Here is an 18,850-nt window from a genome sequence, read left to right on the forward strand (position 1 = left end):
TGCGTGCTGATAAGAGTATGCGTTTTTAGAGGAGGATCGCGGGTGTCGCGACGAGCCTCGCATCAATTTGGTTATTTAATATTAATTTTTTTTTTCTTCTTCTCTTTTTTTTTGTTTGCATTATCAGTTAGTATTAAGTTGGCGATCAGCGCCATTTGGTAAAGGACGTTCGCGGGCAGCGCATCGAGTCCGATTTTGTTTTTGGTTTTTATGAAGTAGGGTATTGTTAAGACGGCGACTAGCGCACGTAGGCCGTAGAGGTCTCCTAGATTATTCACCTTTTTTTTTGGTTAGTATTTTTTATTTTTATTTTTTTTTTATTTGGAGTATTTCTACCTTTCTTATTTAGTTTAGATAAACGTAACATTGTATTTGGAATCGCGAAGGACGGCTTGCGTGGTCGTATTATCATTCTTTTTATTTCTTTTATTATTTTTATTTCTTTTTGCTTTTGTATTATCGCTGATGAAAAATATACCATTGGAATTTTATAGAAATTTAGCCACCTCACGCGTTGGCGTACTTGTGTTGCAATTCTCTCGACCCAAAAATTTACCCCTCCCCTCTCCGCGGTACTGAGCTACCGAGCATATGATCGCGGTGTGTCGTATTATCGACTTCGAGGCGTGTTGATCACGCCAGGCGCCCAACAAACTTCGCGACATTGTTTCAGATCAAGGATACCTCGCCGGACGCCAAATTATTGTGCACGCGGTAAGTTCCCGGTTATTTGCTCCGAGTAACCGAGGTGCAGAAAAATCCACGTCACAATGTATATGATTATATAGTTATACATATACATATACGCGTAGATCCGTCTCGTGAAACTGTAATCTGTTTTTTCTGAGAACCCTGTGGGCTATCAAACCCGAAAGCATTGCACAAAAAGATCGCTGCGTATTGGACACAGAGATACTCGTGACAGCAAATATCATTCGCCGAATACCTCTACTGCTCGGGCTACGACACCTTACGAAGAGAAACGTGCGGACGAACTGACTCACACGTATGCGCAGTGGGGCGCCTCCGCCAAGCAGCTAGATACGAACTAATAATACTCGAGTACAACCGTAGCGCCACGCGTGGTCAGCAAAGGCGATAAAGTCGAGAGAGAGAGAGAGAGAGAGAGAGGATCAGCTGTTACAATGTATGTACGTGTTACGTCGCATTTTTAAGCGAATGTTCGAAGTAAATACAGTAGTAATTGCTTTCATATATTTGATATGGTTACCTACAACAATTTTTTGAAGTATAAGCTTGAATAATTATATCGCTTCGAATATACGCTAGCCCTAATAATAAGGTTTGAAGATACGAATAATATTCTTTGGAGAATAATAGAGTTCTTTTCTCTGAAAAAACTGCTACAGTTTCTAAAATTTTATTGCTTTTCGAGTGGTTACAGGAATGTTCTGGAGGCCATGTGTTAGAAAACTGCACGGAGAAAAAGGCATACCCCTACGGTCGAACGCCTAGCCCAGCAGCCTTTATCTACAAAATAATATAAACACCTTCGACTTCGAAATATTCAAAGCGCCAAGAAATACTATCTATCCTAAAAATATCTACAGGAAATGATTAAAAACATACTTTTTCGAATTAAATGATTATTGAACTACCCAAATAAGGGAGGGATTATGACATATAAATAATGCATATTACTAACAATTGAGAATTTGCCAATTTCCGAACGACAATAGACATAAATCATTCATTTAAACAACATTTCGATGAATAAAACGATCATTTAACAAGAATATTTAATTCAAACATACATTTTATTCAATTTCAGTAACTTATATGTGGGACATTCCACGTCAACTTTGCACTCCATGTACCTCACCCCTTCGATTTTGATCATTTTTTAGTATGACGTTGTTACCGACCAAAAACGGTCTTAGAATTATTTTCAGATTTTTCCAACCACCAGTGAAATTGAAAAAAAATCGAAAAACCTATTTCGAAAATGCCATTTTCAAAAATCTGAAAAAATTCACACCAATTCTACGACTTGAAACATGATTTTTGAGCACCGCACGATAATGGGATCTCTATATTTACTATTTTTTTCGCACTTTTTTAGTTTTTTCATGTCGGAATTGGAATTTGTATTTTTGTGATCGGTTATAATTTTTATTTTTATATGCATATTTATTTATAATAATTTTCTCAAATATTGAAGAAATTGCAAAAAAGTAAAAAAATAAAATTAAAATGAAAAAAAACGTCTACGATATTTATGAGTTATGAGTCAATAAATATGTTATGCACAATACAACGTACCGAAATAAATGCGACAACGTACAAACAATAACATGAAAAATGCACACAGACCCGATGGTGAGCATAAAGTAATAGATGTAAGAGTTCGAGAGAAATCGAACTGCAAAAAACTCAACACCATAAAAGGTAACAGATTCACTGTATTTTAATATTATTATTATTTCAACTATATTAATATTATCAGTATTCGACCTCGTATTCAACATTATACATACATATACATGTACCGACTGAATTGATCAGGTAAAGTACGTATCATCTTCCACATTATATTACATATAGAATACTAAAAAAATATTTTCTAAAGGACACAAACTGAAAGTACATTTTTGTTGCAAGAAAAAAAAATATCTTAAAAAAATTACGATACCGTAAAAAAAAAATGAATATAATTTTGGGAAAATTCGGAACTTAAAAAAAAAAATTATAATTAAAATAAATAATAAAAAAGATTGAAAAACAGATTAGAAAAAAAACAGTAATAAAAAATGATCAGAGAAAATAATAATAAAAAAATGATGAAAAACTAATTGAAAAAATACATAAAAAAAATAAAAAAAAATTTTAAATTGCAAAAAAAAACAAAAAAAAAACAAAAAAAATTCAAGTAAAAACAAAAAAAAACCTCTACGATAACCATTACCTTGCCGTCGGTGTAGAGGCCTAAACTCAGATTTATCGAGTGAACAAAATATGGTTGGCAACATTCATCATTATACATTATATCATCATATTACCATCAACAGACATTGTCATGATCAATCTGCGGTATTCATTGGTCGGTTTCATTTGATGGTGGATATATTTATGGCAGTTTTGAAGAAACGAGGTCTTTCTGAGTTGTGACAGTTCGATTCTGGGGGTTGACATCTCGCCTCTTTTCGTCTTTTTCCGCCTTTTTTAGCACAAAGCTTGATCTTTGCGACACATACCCGAAGAAAAATGAAACAATTCATACAGGTCTGCGGGCTCCGTTTATGCATTGGCGTGAAGTAATTACATCATATGTCTCGCTAATGACGAGGATACAAAGCGTTATTTGGGTGGCACAAAGTAGAACAAAACGAATGCCTCAAGTTCCGTACCACCCGAACTCGTTGGGCCGTTTGCATACCTCGTCGGAGGCATATATCTCGGTAATGACGAGGGTACAAAACGTTATTTGGGAGGCACAAAGTAGCACAAAACAAATGCCTCAAGTTCCGTACCACCCGAACTCGTTGGGCCGTTTGCATACCTCGTCGGAGGCATATATCTCGTTAATGACGAGGGTACAAAACGTCATTTGGGTGGCACAAAATAGCACAAAACGAATGCTTCAAGTTCCGTACCACCCGAACTCGTTGGGCCGTTTGCATACCTCGTCGGAGGCATATATCTCGGTAATGACGAGGGTACAAAACGTTGTTTGGGTGGCACAAAATAGCACAAAACAAGTACATAATGTTGAGTGTCTTCCAACCTTGCGGGTTCTAACTTAACATTAAGTTGGAACCCGCTCCTAATTTCTTGCATATTTTGAGAATACTAATAGTACAAAACTTTTTTTTTGCGGTACAAAACAGCACAAAACGAGCACAATATGTTGAGCAAATTTTGAACTCATTTGGTCATCGGCGGGTTCCAAGTTAATAGAGCATCTCTCGATGACGAAGAGCATGTAGTAGCATACGCTAGCCGTGCCCTAAGCGAGGCAGAACGTAAATACTCCACCACTGAGAGAGAATGTTTGGCGGTACTCTGGTCCATAAAAAAATTCAGACCATACGTGGAAGGATACCATTTTAAAGTTATTACAGATCACCACGCACTGAAGTGGCTTAGAGAATTAAAAAACCCCACAGGCCGACTTGCACGATGGGCACTAGAACTATTAGAATACGACTTTGACATTACACACCGAAAAGGTACAATGCACGACGTACCAGACGCACTTTCAAGACGACACGAAGACGAAGAACACATAGAAACAATAGAAGACACGACAGACAAATGGTACACATACAAGAAAACACAAGTACAAACACGCCCAGAAAAAAACGAATCATGGCGAATCAGAAACAATCAACTATACTTCCACCGCCCTAACCCCCTACACTCAAACCTCCTACCAGACACAAACCCATGGAAACTAGTAATACCCAAAGACAAAATAACACACATACTACACGAAAATCACGACGTAACACAAGCAGGCCACTTAGGGATCGAAAAGACATACCAAAGAGTAGCCAAAGAATATTATTGGCCAGGGATGTACAGAGACACAGTAAACTACATAAAAAAATGTGACACATGCCAAAGAATAAAAACAATACAAGCGCGACCGGCAGGGCTAATGGGTACTAGAATAATTGAGGAACCGTGGACAGTAGTAGCCTCAGACATCATGGGCCCACTCCCACTATCAAAGCAAAAAAACCAATACATCATAGTGTTCGAAGACCTATACACCAAATGGGTGGAAATTATACCGATACGCAAAGCAAACGCAAAAACAGTAGAACAGACATTCCACTCACACGTAATATCACGATGGGGTACACCACGCATACTACCAACAGATAACGGCACACCATACATAAACAAACTCATACGCGAACTGACACAAAAATTCAATATAAGACACGCAACAATCCCCCCATACCACGCACAAGCCAACCCCGTAGAACGAGTCAACAGAACCGCTAAAACAATGATCCAAGCCTACGTAAACAACGACCACACAGAATGGGACATACACTTACAAGACTTACAATTCGCAATCAATACATGTACACACACATCAACTAAACACACACCAGCCTTTTTGAACCTAGGAAGGGAATTAAATCCTACACAATGTCCAAGAAATCAATTAGAGAACGACGACGAAATAGAATTACAAGACATAGACAGATGGACAGATCACCTGAGACGACTACAAACACTTAGAGACGAAGTACAGAGGCACTTAATAGAAGCAAACGAAAAACAAGCACACTACTACAACCTACGAAGACGAGACATTCAATTCAAGGAAGGAGACAGAGTACTGAAAAAGAACCATACACTCTCATCCGGGCCAGAAAGAACGGCAGCAAAGCTAAGTAAAAAATTCATAGGCCCATACATAATCACTAAGAAAATATCACCCACAATATACGAGTTGACAACAGAAAGCGGTAAAAATATAGGAAAATGTCACATAGAAGACCTAAAATTATATACATAATCAAATAAGCAATAAAAGAACCACGCCCGATAACACATCTTGAAAATAAACTAACATGTGTATTCACCCCACAGAAAGACAACATGGAAAACACACAACCAAGAATACCGGCCCTGATGACACTACGACTGACGAGACCGACGACAACAACATACAAACACAGACGAGACAGAAGTCAGCACCTCCACACACCAACCACACACCACACATCAAACAGCACCACACAAAACACAACCCTCAAACACACCAGACACCGACACCGACACAGACTCCACCACCTCCACCGCAGAGACAGTTATACACATCCAAACAACACACACAACCACGCCACAGACACAAACGACGGACGACGACACAGACAATAACACCGACACCACCTCACTCACCGACACGGACGAACATACACAAACACCCCAACCAACCACACACACCACACGGGACGCAATACGACTCGTACGATAAAAAAAAAAAAAAAAAAAAAGACAAAACAGAAAACACTAAATACACTGACAACACCAAACCGACGGACGAGCAACGACAGACGGAGGCCAAAGAAACAGAACACAACCCAAAAAAAAGAGAGGAGAAGCAACCACGAGCCACAAGGAACAAGGAACAACGCAAAAACTCACCAAGACCCACACCGACGAGAGCCACCGAACCAAAACCAAAAATTGAAGTACAAATAGATTAAGAAAAACACCCGACTTAGTACAAAATAATATAAGAATAGAATAAGTAGATATAAGACAACCAACAACCCCACACCCAACGCACACCCCGCAAATACAACCCGACCCACATCCCCTAACCCCGACAGATCGGAGCAGACGACCACAGAAAACACAGACGAAATGACCACAAAACCCGCCACCGAAGCCGGCTCACCCTATAGGCCTCGCCCCGCGTGTGGAGGGGGGAGTTGTGACGTTGCACCTAGAGTGCAAGTCACAACAAACCCCAAACCCGCAGGGAAGAGCCGAACGGGTGAGTCCCGTCCCGTCGGGAAACACCCGAAAGTAACCGAAGCCCACCGACGCTCGGCGGAGCCGAGCGCCAGCGAGCAGTACGACCACGGCCTGCGAAGTAGTAACAAGTAAAAAGGAAAGAAATCCACGAGAAGCGAAGAGGGCGAGAGAGAGAGAGAGCGAGAGAGAAAGAAAACGAGAGAGACACCGACACTTACACAGTTACACGTACACCATTACCCGCACACGCCGACGACACCAGGTTAGCCTGCATTCTACAGCCGATCTGCTCCACCCCTCGCAATACCAACCCTTTCTACCTCACCTCCCCCCCGATCGCAACACATGTACCCCACCCCTTCACAAATATACACACCAAGTTTTACCTATTCTATCGGCCCCGACTTTCTCGCCCCGTCTCTAATTGTTCCCCCCCTTCCACAGTATTAGTGCGGACTCAAAACCCGTCACAATGTAAACCAGTCTATGGCTGGTCCTTCTAAAACTAGTTTCAGAACCTCGGGGAATTGATTTTCTTCCACTTTAAATCTTTCACATTCAAGCACAAATAAAGTGAGCCATGATTTTGCGTTCTGATTTCTGTTTGAAAATTTTTCTAATAAAATGCCCTTCGAAATCAATTGGATCGGGGTTTCACGTGCCGGAACTTTTAAACTGGATGAGTTTGGAGTGGGTTGGGGGGTTTCTATTTCCTCCAGGTAATAATCGTTGAACACTACATTACCCTCCTCATCGAAGTATAACCTTTGCAGATGCGCATCCACTGAGACGATAGCTTTTCTCTGCTTCCCTCTTTTATCCAGACTTTTGATAATTCCTTTGACCACTGGTAATTTGGCCAGCTCAGCATGGTTCGAAATTGGTTGATCTTTTTGTTTGAAAAAAAAAATTTGTTCCTGTTCCAATACTTGGATGGATTTAACCTTGATGAAGGTCGTCTTGGCATCCCAGGCTTCTGTGGCGAACTGGAATTTGACCTTGACCTTCTCCATCTTGTTGTTGATTTTTAAGTTATAAGCGTGACTCTTATAACTTAGAAGGGTTGCGGAAATAATAATTCCTGAGTCTCAACGACTTGGGTTGATGTAGAAACGATACTAAAACATTATATTAACACCAATCACAAATAATTACATAAATAATAACAAAAATAATTATAACACTTATAGTCACCTAAATCAACAACAATGTCGGTTTTGACGATCGGGAATGTAGGCTTAGTTAACAGTGATGAAAAAGAATAATTTACAATATATTTTACAGAGCATTCACTATGACGCTAGTGGATGTCTCGAGCGCCTGTCAATCACTCCCCTCTCTCGAGGCGATGACTCCGCGATGGTCACTCTTGGTTATCCTTTCCGTAACCCGTTCAGCGTGTTTGTTGTATTTCATGGATAAGTTTGGGTAAACAGGCCACAAACTTACATATGTATGATCAAACAATCGAGAAGTGTAAGCTATAGACGACGGATGAGCGGTCGATCGTGATCAGAGTGCGCTGTAAAAAAGAAATCATATCGAACGAATTGATAAAGTTGACGGAATGAAATAAAACGCATACAAATAACATTTGCGATAACGAAGGAAAATTAGCAGCGATCCATCTTTTTACGGATTCCCGATAAAGGAAAACCACCTGAATTTGACGGACGAGGGGAGTCTAATTGACCGTGCACGGAATTAGCGAGTGCAACATGGAAAATGGAAACTGGAATGTGAAGCAAATCACAAAAAAAGGAACACTTATGATAAGTTTTTATATTCTGACCTGTTCTATTTTCATTTGTAATTTTACGAGTATACCGTTTGTTACGTCCGTGAGTAGAGTTACTCCTGAGCGGTAAGAGTAAACTGGTTGGCTCCGCTTCTAAGTTCCAGGACAACCGGAAATCAGGATGAGGATTGAATAACGTAGGGTTTGTTTGAGATATTACTTATATATTTATTTCGAGGAAGCTCAGATGGCGGTAGAAACGAAGTGTGCTGTATGAAGCTATGTAAGAAGTCTAGATGTGACGTGGTTGACAGTTAGAATAGGAGTGTTCCTCGAGACGTGAAACGTACGGGTGCAGAAAAGGTGTGACAATGCTAGGAGTAGGGAATGGAATTTGATGAGTAAGCGCGATAGTGAATAGCGTGAGACTACGTAGAGATAAGAGGACAGGACAGAGACCATGAGATTAATGTAAGAACTGTGGGAGAGTTCGCGAGTAGGAAAAATAGAGAGAAGTGGTATGTTGGGCGTAACATGGAATTGTAATTGTCATAGATGTCCGCCGTGCCCATTTTATTTATACAATTTATTTATCATTTTCTTTTATATGTATACGCTTCTTTTATTCGGTTTTAGTTTATAGATGCATGCCATTAGGTCATACCAAACATCCGAAATTCCGTTTAAACTAAAAAAAATAAGAAGTAAATTGATAGCGGATGATTTTTGTTAATTGCGAGAGGCTCCTCAGTTGGAGTTGAATCCTGGTCGGAGCAAACCGCGATAATGAAAAGACCGTTACAGACAGGAGCTTGAAAGCCAACGTTATCCTGGCTTATAAATTTGAAGTTAGAAAAAATGATCACACGGTGGAAGAGATCAAATTTTTTAATACGAGAAATGAAATCATCCTCCAGACAACGGATATTAACGAATGGTTCATCGAAAACGCGACGGAGCGTTTGTTGAAAAAGGTGTAAGACTTCCAGGAAAAGGATTCAGGCTGGTCGCTGACTGAAATAATCAATTTGACTGTGAATATCAACAAGTACGTGCCACTACAAGGCGGTGTGTTCACATACACCCCGTTACCTAAGCATATCAGTGATAAAAAGGCTGTGGTCACATCCGTAACAGCGACTCATATTGCTTTCTATGGTCGGTCACCGCAGCTCTGTTCCCAGCTGACAACAACAATCTCAGTAAAATCACTTCATGTCCGCATTTCAGCTCAGTGCTACAATACGAAGGTTTGCATTATCCAATTTCTTTAGATCAAATGCCAAAATTTAAGAAACTGAACAAACTTTCAATTAACGTTTATGGTACAGACGGCTACCTTCCAAACAGCAATTTTACTCAAAATTAAATGATCGGGATATATCAGACAACGACTATGCATATGCATGTAAAGTTTGGCAAACTTTTAACGTTCAAGCTTTGGGAGAGTATGCGGTTTTGTATTTACAGACGGACGTGTTTTTACTAGCCGACGTTTATAAAATTTTTGGCAGAATTGTTGGACAACGTACAAACTGGACCCGTTACATTATTATACAGCGCCCGGTCTGTCATTTGATGCAATGTTAAAATGTACAGGCATCGAGCTCGAGCTTCTCACTGACATTGATATGGTTATGTTTATCGAAAAAGGTATTCGAGGTGGGGTGTCACAGTGCTCGAACAGATACGCAAAGGCTGACAACAGGTACATGGGGAAGGCATTCAATCGTGAGGTCGAAGAATCTTATCTCATGTACTTTGACGTTAATAATTTGTACGGTGCTGCTATGACCTTCGCTCTGCCATACAGTTCCTTCGAATGAGTATCAGATTTCGGACAATGCGATGTTCTTACCATCTCGGACAATGCGGAGTTTGGTTACATGCTGGAAATGGATTTGGAATATCCTGAGGAACTGCATGAAATTCATAAGGATTTACCACTGTGTCCGGAGCACTATATACCTCCGATCTCGAACAATAAACAACCGAAATTGACGCCCACGCTACTTTCCGAGAAAAACTACGTTGTTCACTATAGCGTTTTGAAACAATGCTTACAATTAGGCTTGAAATTACTAAAAATTCACAAAGTTCTCAAATTCAGACAAACCCCGTGGCTCAAAAAATACATAGATATGAATACCGATTTGCGGAAAAAATCTCACAACGAACTCTAGAAAAATTTTTACAAAGTGATGAACAACGCAGTTTTTGGCAAAACAATGGAAATGTTAGGAAATATAGAGATGTCAGGCTGACCACGGAATGGGATGGAAGATACGGTGCTAGAGCTACTATAGCCAAACCTAATTTTCACAGCTGCACCGTTTTCGACAAAGATATAATTATCGTCGAAATGAGTAAGACGGAAGTCAAGTTGAATAAACCATTGTATGCAGGTTTCTCCATCATGGATCTGACTAAAACATATATCTACGATTTTCATTATAATTATATTGAACGAAAATTTGGCAACCGAGTAAAATTAATGTATACGGATACCGACAGTTTGATTTGAAATTTTACCGTCCCCTACATAAACAAACATATAAAGGTGGAATTGCATAAATCCGATACGTCTGATTATCAGCTTGACAACGTCTATGGAATGCCTCTAGCGAACAAAATAGTTCTCGGATTGATGAAAGACGAGAATAACGGGAAAATAATGCTGGAATTTGTAAAATTAAGAGCTAAATTGTACGCATTCCGAGTCTTGGGGGATGAGAAAGACAATAAACGAGCCAAGGGTGTCGAAGGATCAGCGTTGAGGAAAATAACTTTCAACGATTATTTGGAACGTGTTTTGAACCGTGAAGATTTGTCTACAAATCAACATTTGACAGTCGAAAGCACAAGGTATACACCGTAGAACAGCAGAGAGTGGCACTGAGCTGGAATGACGACAAGCGGATCGTGTTTCAAAACACAACCGACACGCTTCCGTAGGGCTACACGCCTACACCTAAGCTTTGTAATTACCGTATCGTAATCTATGTAGGATAGTGGATGAGAACGCTCCGAAATATAAAAATTGTACAACGATGCATGTGTCTGTCGATTGTCTGAAAAATGAAGATGCATACTTGTCAAGTTTCGAGTATAAAATAAAGAGGCACATACGTTTTCACAAAAAATTTATTTATTCAATGTTACATGTCCGATTCGTTTATGCAACTGTTGTGTGTATTGTCAATACCTAACCATTCAACATATATTTTTCTTCCACGCTTCTTGAGCACCTTCTCCACCAGAAAGATATCCGGAAGTTCAACCTTGAGGAGCTCTTGTTCGTAGAAACCACCAGCGATGGGTTGATCTCGGTAGTCTTTGAGCTTGTACGTTACAGGATAAGTATTTTCATTCGACTTATCGTGAATATTTCAGTCATCCAATTGGGAGTGTAACCTCTCTCGAAGGGATTTTTTAATTTGCTGATTCGAATTTTGTCGCCGGATTGGAACTTTGCCGATATAGTAGGTATCGCTCGAAGCCCTTCGTATGCCTGATGTAATAACAGCCTTTAGTTTGCAACGGTGATATCCGACGGTTTCGTTCTTGTGGTTCAGTGTTTGGCGTTGTTGTAAGCTGAAACCAAATCGGGTCAGATGTCGGGCCACTTTTAGCTTCCTTGCATGCTGAACCGTGTCCACATTTTACCTTTCCGCGTCCGATTGAAACGTTCACAGATCGAAGCCTTCAAATTACTGTACGTGGAGTGAAGTTTGATTCCGTAACGTGTCATTAGCGATTCAAATTTCCAGTTGTAAAATTCCATTCCTCTGTCGACGTGTAAGTTTTTCGGTACCCGTCCTTCGACAGGCACAGATTCCATTGCCTTCGTAACATCATCTTCAGACTTGCTCTTTATCGGTACAGCCCACGCACACGTTGAAAAAATATCAATGACTGTGAGCATGTACTTGTAGCCTTTGTTTTGTCCAGCGTATGACGTCATATCAACAAGATCCGCCTGCTAGGTCTCGTCGATGCCGCGCACGTCTACACTTTGACGCGGGTATATTCGGCCCGCAGGCTTATGCAGTTCCGTCACCAGTGTTTGCTTTTTTTCGTTCATATTCCAACGCTCTTAGTCTGATGTCCAATTTAGGAATGAATTCAGCGTTTTGAATCGACAGGTCTCTGCCTGTTTTAAAGTCTGTGCTAAAGGTATCCAAGACTTTCTCCGTGGCGAGCTCTAAAGCGTTGATTATTTGATCGAGGTTGTCGATTTGTTTTTGCAGCACGTTGAAATTTCGTCTTAAGATTCTTCAAGTTACAGCATTGTTCGGCTCTGCGGGATCTGCGACATTGCACAGTCTCTTGTTCAGTACATCGTAATACCAGTCCGCTGTTACTTAAAATCCGACACCCGGAGGACCGCGAGTGTTCGCGGCTGTGTTTTTATCCAGATGCCGTCCAAACACGTCAACGCTCATCCTGGTAATGAATGCAAAAACGATGAGAGCTGCTTAATAAATGATTCCGGCTTAGCGTAGCTCTTCGATAATGGAGATTATTTCGTTATTGTCACTCGGATTTCCCGCTGCCTAAGATGCCAGGAGTAAACGAAGACGCTCCACTAACTCGTTTCAACACCTTGTCGAGTGATCATAGCTTGCGGAAGTAAACCTTCACCCTTTCGGCGAGGTGATGGGGAATAATTCATCAATTCGGCAATGACATTTTTGAATTTGTAACTGTTATCGTTTCGAACAGCCCTATCGGATGAGTAATACTTTTTATGCGCGTTCGTTGCGAGGAATATGTTTTTAAAATTTTCCCGATCTCCGGCGCTTACATAAGAACCGTCAGGCTTCTTTTCGAACAACAGTTGCAGCAAACTCTTCGTTTTTGGGTGAAGCGTATCGCTAATACGGATGTAGTCACTCTCAAAAGATATTGTAACGTTCTTTGACGTTACGGAAATAAAATATGGATCCGCGAGTTTAATTATCAAGTCAAAATCAAAAGCGTGAACAAAATGTTGTGAAAAAGCTTTAATTGCGAAATATGTGTTTCTCGTTTAAAGTCTGAAACAAGACTGTTTTTACAATAATGTTGGTTGACGCAGCAACCTCATTCTTTTGAAAGACATAAGAGGTTTATAAATGTCTTTTATCCATGATGACTACTAGATCATTAAAAAGGGGGCAAAACGGGTGATTTCACCCTTTGTAACAATATCAACGAATCAACAATCATTAGTCCGCTTGAGAGGTTGCGTACACCGTACACGTTGTCCAATTCACTTTTCGTCTTCGCATCTCTCATCAGTGCAAGACACTCATCCTCGATTTTCTCGACCGGTGTTTCTACGATTGTTTCACCACCTGCCGAAGCGAAGGAATCGTTCATTTTCAAGACAGTCTCATTTTTCGTTTCATTTTTCATCTGCTCTATTTCTTCTCTAATTTCTTCTACCTCTTGTTTTACAGGTTTAGTATATTTTGTAACATTCACCATTTCTTGCAATGAAGTCACTACTGGCGAGCGCACGAGGCTCTCCGGTACAACGACGCCTGCTAGCGCCTGAAGATGCCGCAGAAATTGCGAGGGCTTGCGGTCACCCATCTCCTCGTGCTCAAGTAATCGCCGCGTCTTCTGTTCCTGCGACGCGCTGAGACGACGGATTAGTTCCGTTTTTAATTTTTCATACTTTCCGCTCGCGGGCGGCCGCGTAAGAATGTCCCGCACTTCCGCGGTGTATTTCGCGTCTATATTGCCTGCGACGTAGCTAAATTTTGTTTCGTCTCCCACCACCCCCGCTAAGGTGAACTGACTCTCGACTTGTGTGAACCACATCTCCGGGTCTGCGGGCAAAACGGCGGAATACGCACAGCGACTCGGTCTAGCGCAGCTCGTACGTCGGTTACAGCGTCTGCCGGCATCTTACACGATCTGGGGTCTATATACGGTCACCAATACCACTCAAATTTCATAGCTACAATATGAGTTCACTAACACTAGCACTCACAATAAAAATTTAACACAGCCTGACACGAGAAAGAGTACGGATCGCGCCAAATCACGTCGGGGTCACCAATTTGTAGTGTTTTTATTTATTACAATGTACCTTACAATCACTTCAGAGAGTTGAAACAATTAATACAAAGCGTGAATATAATTTTTATCGAATGTTGTAAGACCGGACATAACATCGAGCTGTAAGAGACAAATTGTGGTGCTGTCGGTAGGTTAGTACTGTATATGCCAAGAGCGTGGCGAAGACTGGGGTAAAGAAAAGGTGCAGGCTCGCCCCCGAGTCGAGGCCAAGGGTCGCGTCGCGCCAAAAATGCCACATGTAGGGAAATTTCCGGCGCAGTCAAACCCTTATCCCTCGGCTAGCGAGGCGAGGCCTGGACACTCGAAGGCTAGTTGGAAACGGAAATATTTTAACGGTTTTTTCTCCGGTGGCAGGTGTCCGCCACAGACATCTTTTTGCTTGGAAATTTCAGAGCTCTGCATGTTGGTGTGACTGAGTCTGCAAAGCTACTGCGTCTCTTGCTCGAAAACGCTAGATTTTATTTCTATTCCAGGCTAACAAAAGAATCGAATCCCCTCCTGTATCGTCCTCCGTTGAGCTCACTGTCTTTGTCGATCACCAGAAACCCGTACTTCTCACCGTTTCAGCATGCAGAGCACACACTTTTAAACTCTGTGTAAGACATATCGGTGTTTACACGGTCGTTGTATACGTGTCTCAGGTTCATATCGTCTTGTTTGAATAACACGAGTAAGTTTACGTTGTCGCGCACGAGATGTTTGGGAATACGCGCGTAGGTCTGACAGAGATAGAAGCTGTCAACGTCCTGATGTCTACCCATGCAAAAGTAGGCTCTAATATTGTCCTGCTTCTTGCACCCTACATCGTCAAATATGATTATTGAGTTAGGCTGTGCTTCTTCCGGTGTAATCACTTGCTCACGCTCGGTCAACGCAAAACACTTCGTATTTTCAACATTGTCCAACAATTGCTTCAACAATTGGTATTTCGGTTGATTGAGAGATTTTGAGTAGATGTAGATATTTTCAAATCTGCGATCGTAGAGATGGGTTATAAGTGTGAGCGACGCATTAGTTTTACCAGAATTCGACGGTCCACAAAATATTGTACGTACACTATTCGGGAGTAATTCAGCGTACCGTTTGTGCCTTTTGACATTTTCCTCCGAAAGCTTGTCAAAATTCATTACGGGAAGCTTAGTAGGTTGTTTCTCAAACCGCATCTCGGACATGACTGATCGGATTTGCTATAAATGTCCCGTTTTAAAGCACTTTTCTTTAGTCAACGCACGAACATGATCGCGTAAAGAGGTAAACGAAGCAGCAGGTGGCAACATCGTGGCAAGGGTCTGGTGAATTATATCATCAACAGCCTTCCAATCGAATTGCATGTACCTGGTTATCAGTACTGTGGCCGGGTACAGAATAAACAAAGAGACTCGCGCGGGGTGATCCGGGAATCAATCCTCTGAACGCAGCTTGCAAGGACCACGACATTGCTTACTCGCAGAATCGTGAAAATCTTGAAGTTAGGAACGAGGCTGATAGGGTGTTGGCTGAGAAAGCTTGGAAACGGGTTCTGGCAAAGGACGCCAATTTGAGTGAGAAAGTAGCCGCTTGGGCAATAGCTAATGCAATAAAAGTAAAATTAAAACTTGGAATGGGAATTTAAAACTCAAAAATGTGACCTTGAGAAAAATTATAAATGCTGTAAAACGTTCTATGGTTCCAAGCAACGATGCAAACGTAGCTATCGAATCTGCGCTGAAGGGAGCTGAAAACGCCGTCAAAAAAGCGGGTGGTAAATGTAAGGTGCGAATACCTCGCGTCCTACCGGTACCTTCAAAAGTCGCTGGTTTTCTACCGTTTCTGATTCCTATTTTCGCTGGACTCAGTGCTACAGGCGCATTAGCCGGTGGTGCAGCCGGTACAGCAAAAGCTGTGAACGATGCAAGTGCTGCTAAACGAGAACTGGAAGAGAGCTAACGACACAATAAAACTATGGAAGCTGTCGCGTTGGGCAAAGGGCTTCATATAAATGGTCTACATCTTTCAAAAAACTAGATGCGATGCTACCACGTCGAGCGTTGAATGATTGGGACTTGTTGAAATATGCAAAAATCTTTGAGGTTCCGCATTGCCGCGGTGTTTTCATGCGGAACGAAATGCCCAAAAACGGTCCACGAAAAAACGAATCAGCTATAATCAACCTTGACGGCAAAGACGGTCTGGGAACACACTGGGTTGCATGCGAAAAACGCGACAATAATATCGATTACTTTGACAGTTTCGGCAAGCTTTAACCACCCTCGGACCTCATAAAATACCTCGACGTTGGTAGTGTTGAATACAATCATAAAAGGTACCAGGATTATGATACATTTGAATGGGGACACTTGTGTCTGAAGTTTCTGAGTGGTGAGCTGTATAAACGTGGTGCATAATTCATCAAAGTCAGTCTATCACACGCAGTCCTGGATGATTCGTTAACGTTAACGATTTCGGGAACCTGTTCGATTCTCGAGGCACAATATTTCGCACCTATCGAACTTGCTCGTGATAAAAGTTATGCTCTTGGCTTGGTAGAATTGTTAACCTGTAATTCAATTCCCAACGTTGATGTTGGTCACAATAAAATTTACGTAGCTGATGAAGTGATCACCATACCTACCGGCAGCTACGATATCGAGGACATAGAGAAGTATCTTCAAAAGGTGCTGCGAAATACAGATATCAGGCTCAGCATCAAATCCAACAATAATACATTACGCAGCGAAATCACATGCAACCACACGATTAACTTTGAGCCGAATGATGCCATTCCTTAACTTTTGGGATTCACACCACGTGTATTGGAGGTTGATCAAACTCACGAATTAGACGTGCCTGTAACTATACTCAAGGTCAACGCGTTGCGAGTCGAGTGTAGCATTACAACGGGCGCCTACGTCAATGGACACAAAGTACACACTATTCACGAGTTTTTTCCGACTGTCCCACCAGGATATAATATCGTGGAAGTACCGTCGCACGTCATCTACTTTCCGATCACCGTCAGGACCATAGATCACGTTCAGCTCCGGTTAGTGTATCAAGGCGGAGACCTGGTTAATTTTCGTGGAGAAGTTATTACTGGGAGACTACATATCAAATCGCAATGAACGATGGGAATTGTATATAACAGACTGTCAAAGAGTAGGTATATCAGTAAGTCGGCATGCCCCGATCAAGTCAGTCATCGATCGATTCTTGAACCGTTAACACCTCGAAACGTGGAGTTCCTGATAGCTCTGGGTCTGAAACTGACCACTTTTGGAAGAGGAATTTCCGACAACTAAAAATCCGATTATGCTTTTTTATCATCTGCTACGTACCATGGAGGAAGAAATCTTAAACATTCAAACACCAGTCGTCTTTGAGGAATCCGTTACGCATCACGAGATTCACGCTCGCAAACCTTACGCCTCGTCAACTTTCAACAACAGCGATGAAATTCGAATCACCGTTCAGCATCAGGATTTATGCATATTACCCAGCAAATGTTCGGTACATATGCACGGACGACTCCCCAAACCTGATGGTACAGCTACTGTGAACACACAGCTCGTGAACAACGCGATCGGTCATTGATTTGAAAAAATTCGCTATGAAATCAATGTAGTTGAGATTGATAGAAGCAAGAACGTTAGCTTGACAAATCCTATGAAGGGTCACGCTTTCCTGCACCCTGGTCAGACTTGACTGATAGAGAATGCTAGATGGCTTGATGTAGAAGAGAAGAAAAAGTTAGCCGATGCCGAGGGTAATTTTGACGTAGTGATACTGCTCAGCTTAATATTGGGTTCCGCTTAAAACTACCGCAAGATCATTGTCAACGCTAAACATGAGTTAATTTTGACGAGATCAAAAACTGACGTCAACGCAATCATGCAGACTCAAGAGGAGGAATTCAAAATCACGATCAATGCAGTGGAATGGCTAATACCGTATTTGAAACTCGCGGATCAGAAAAACGTTGACCTACTAAATTTCATTCAGAGAGATCCGCCTATCTCGATGAGCTTTCGCAGTTGGGAATTGTACGAATATCCCTTACTTCCCACAACATCGAAACACGTTTGGACTGTGAAAACTTCCACTGAGCTTGAAAAACCTCGGTACGTCATTTTGGGTTTCCAAACAAGTAGAAAGAACAGGACTGGCAAGAACGCAAGTCATTTCGATCATTGCAATATCACGGACGTCAAGCTATTTTTAAACTCTCAATCTTATTCGTAAGGTAACCTGAACCTCAACATGAGTCGTAATCTGTACGCGCTCTTGTACGAGATGTACGCAAACTTCCAAGCTACCTACTACGACAAGAACCCCGAGCCGTTGCTGACAAAGAGTGAATTCCTTCGAGACGTCCCCTTATTTATTATCGACTGTTCAAAACAAAACGAATCTTTGAAGTACGGACCTGTCGAGATCCGTCTTGAATTTGAAGCCAAAGCCAACTTTCCCGCTGAAACATCGGCGTACTGCTTGATTGTTCACGATCGTATTGTCGAATACAACCCGCTCAGTGGTGGGGTGAAAAAGTTGGTATAAAAGCTGACCCGTTCCCACCATCTCGCACAGTTCAAAGATGGA

The 18,850-nt window shown here is 41.4% G+C and overlaps 1 protein-coding gene across 1 annotated transcript; it reads left to right on the forward strand.

Moving 5' to 3' along the window:
* Positions 1-4,978: 4,978 nt before the first annotated feature.
* LOC138190593 (proteoglycan 4-like) lies at positions 4,979-6,191 on the forward strand. Its single transcript, XM_069134340.1, has 2 exons — positions 4,979-5,447; positions 5,572-6,191. Exons 1-2 carry the CDS (start codon positions 4,979-4,981, stop codon positions 6,189-6,191), a joined length of 1,089 nt encoding a protein of 362 aa, XP_068990441.1.
* The last annotated feature ends 12,659 nt before the right edge of the window (positions 6,192-18,850 follow it).

This window comes from Neodiprion pinetum, chromosome 3 (assembly GCF_021155775.2).
Source record: "Neodiprion pinetum isolate iyNeoPine1 chromosome 3, iyNeoPine1.2, whole genome shotgun sequence".
Lineage (NCBI taxonomy): Eukaryota > Metazoa > Arthropoda > Insecta > Hymenoptera > Diprionidae > Neodiprion > Neodiprion pinetum.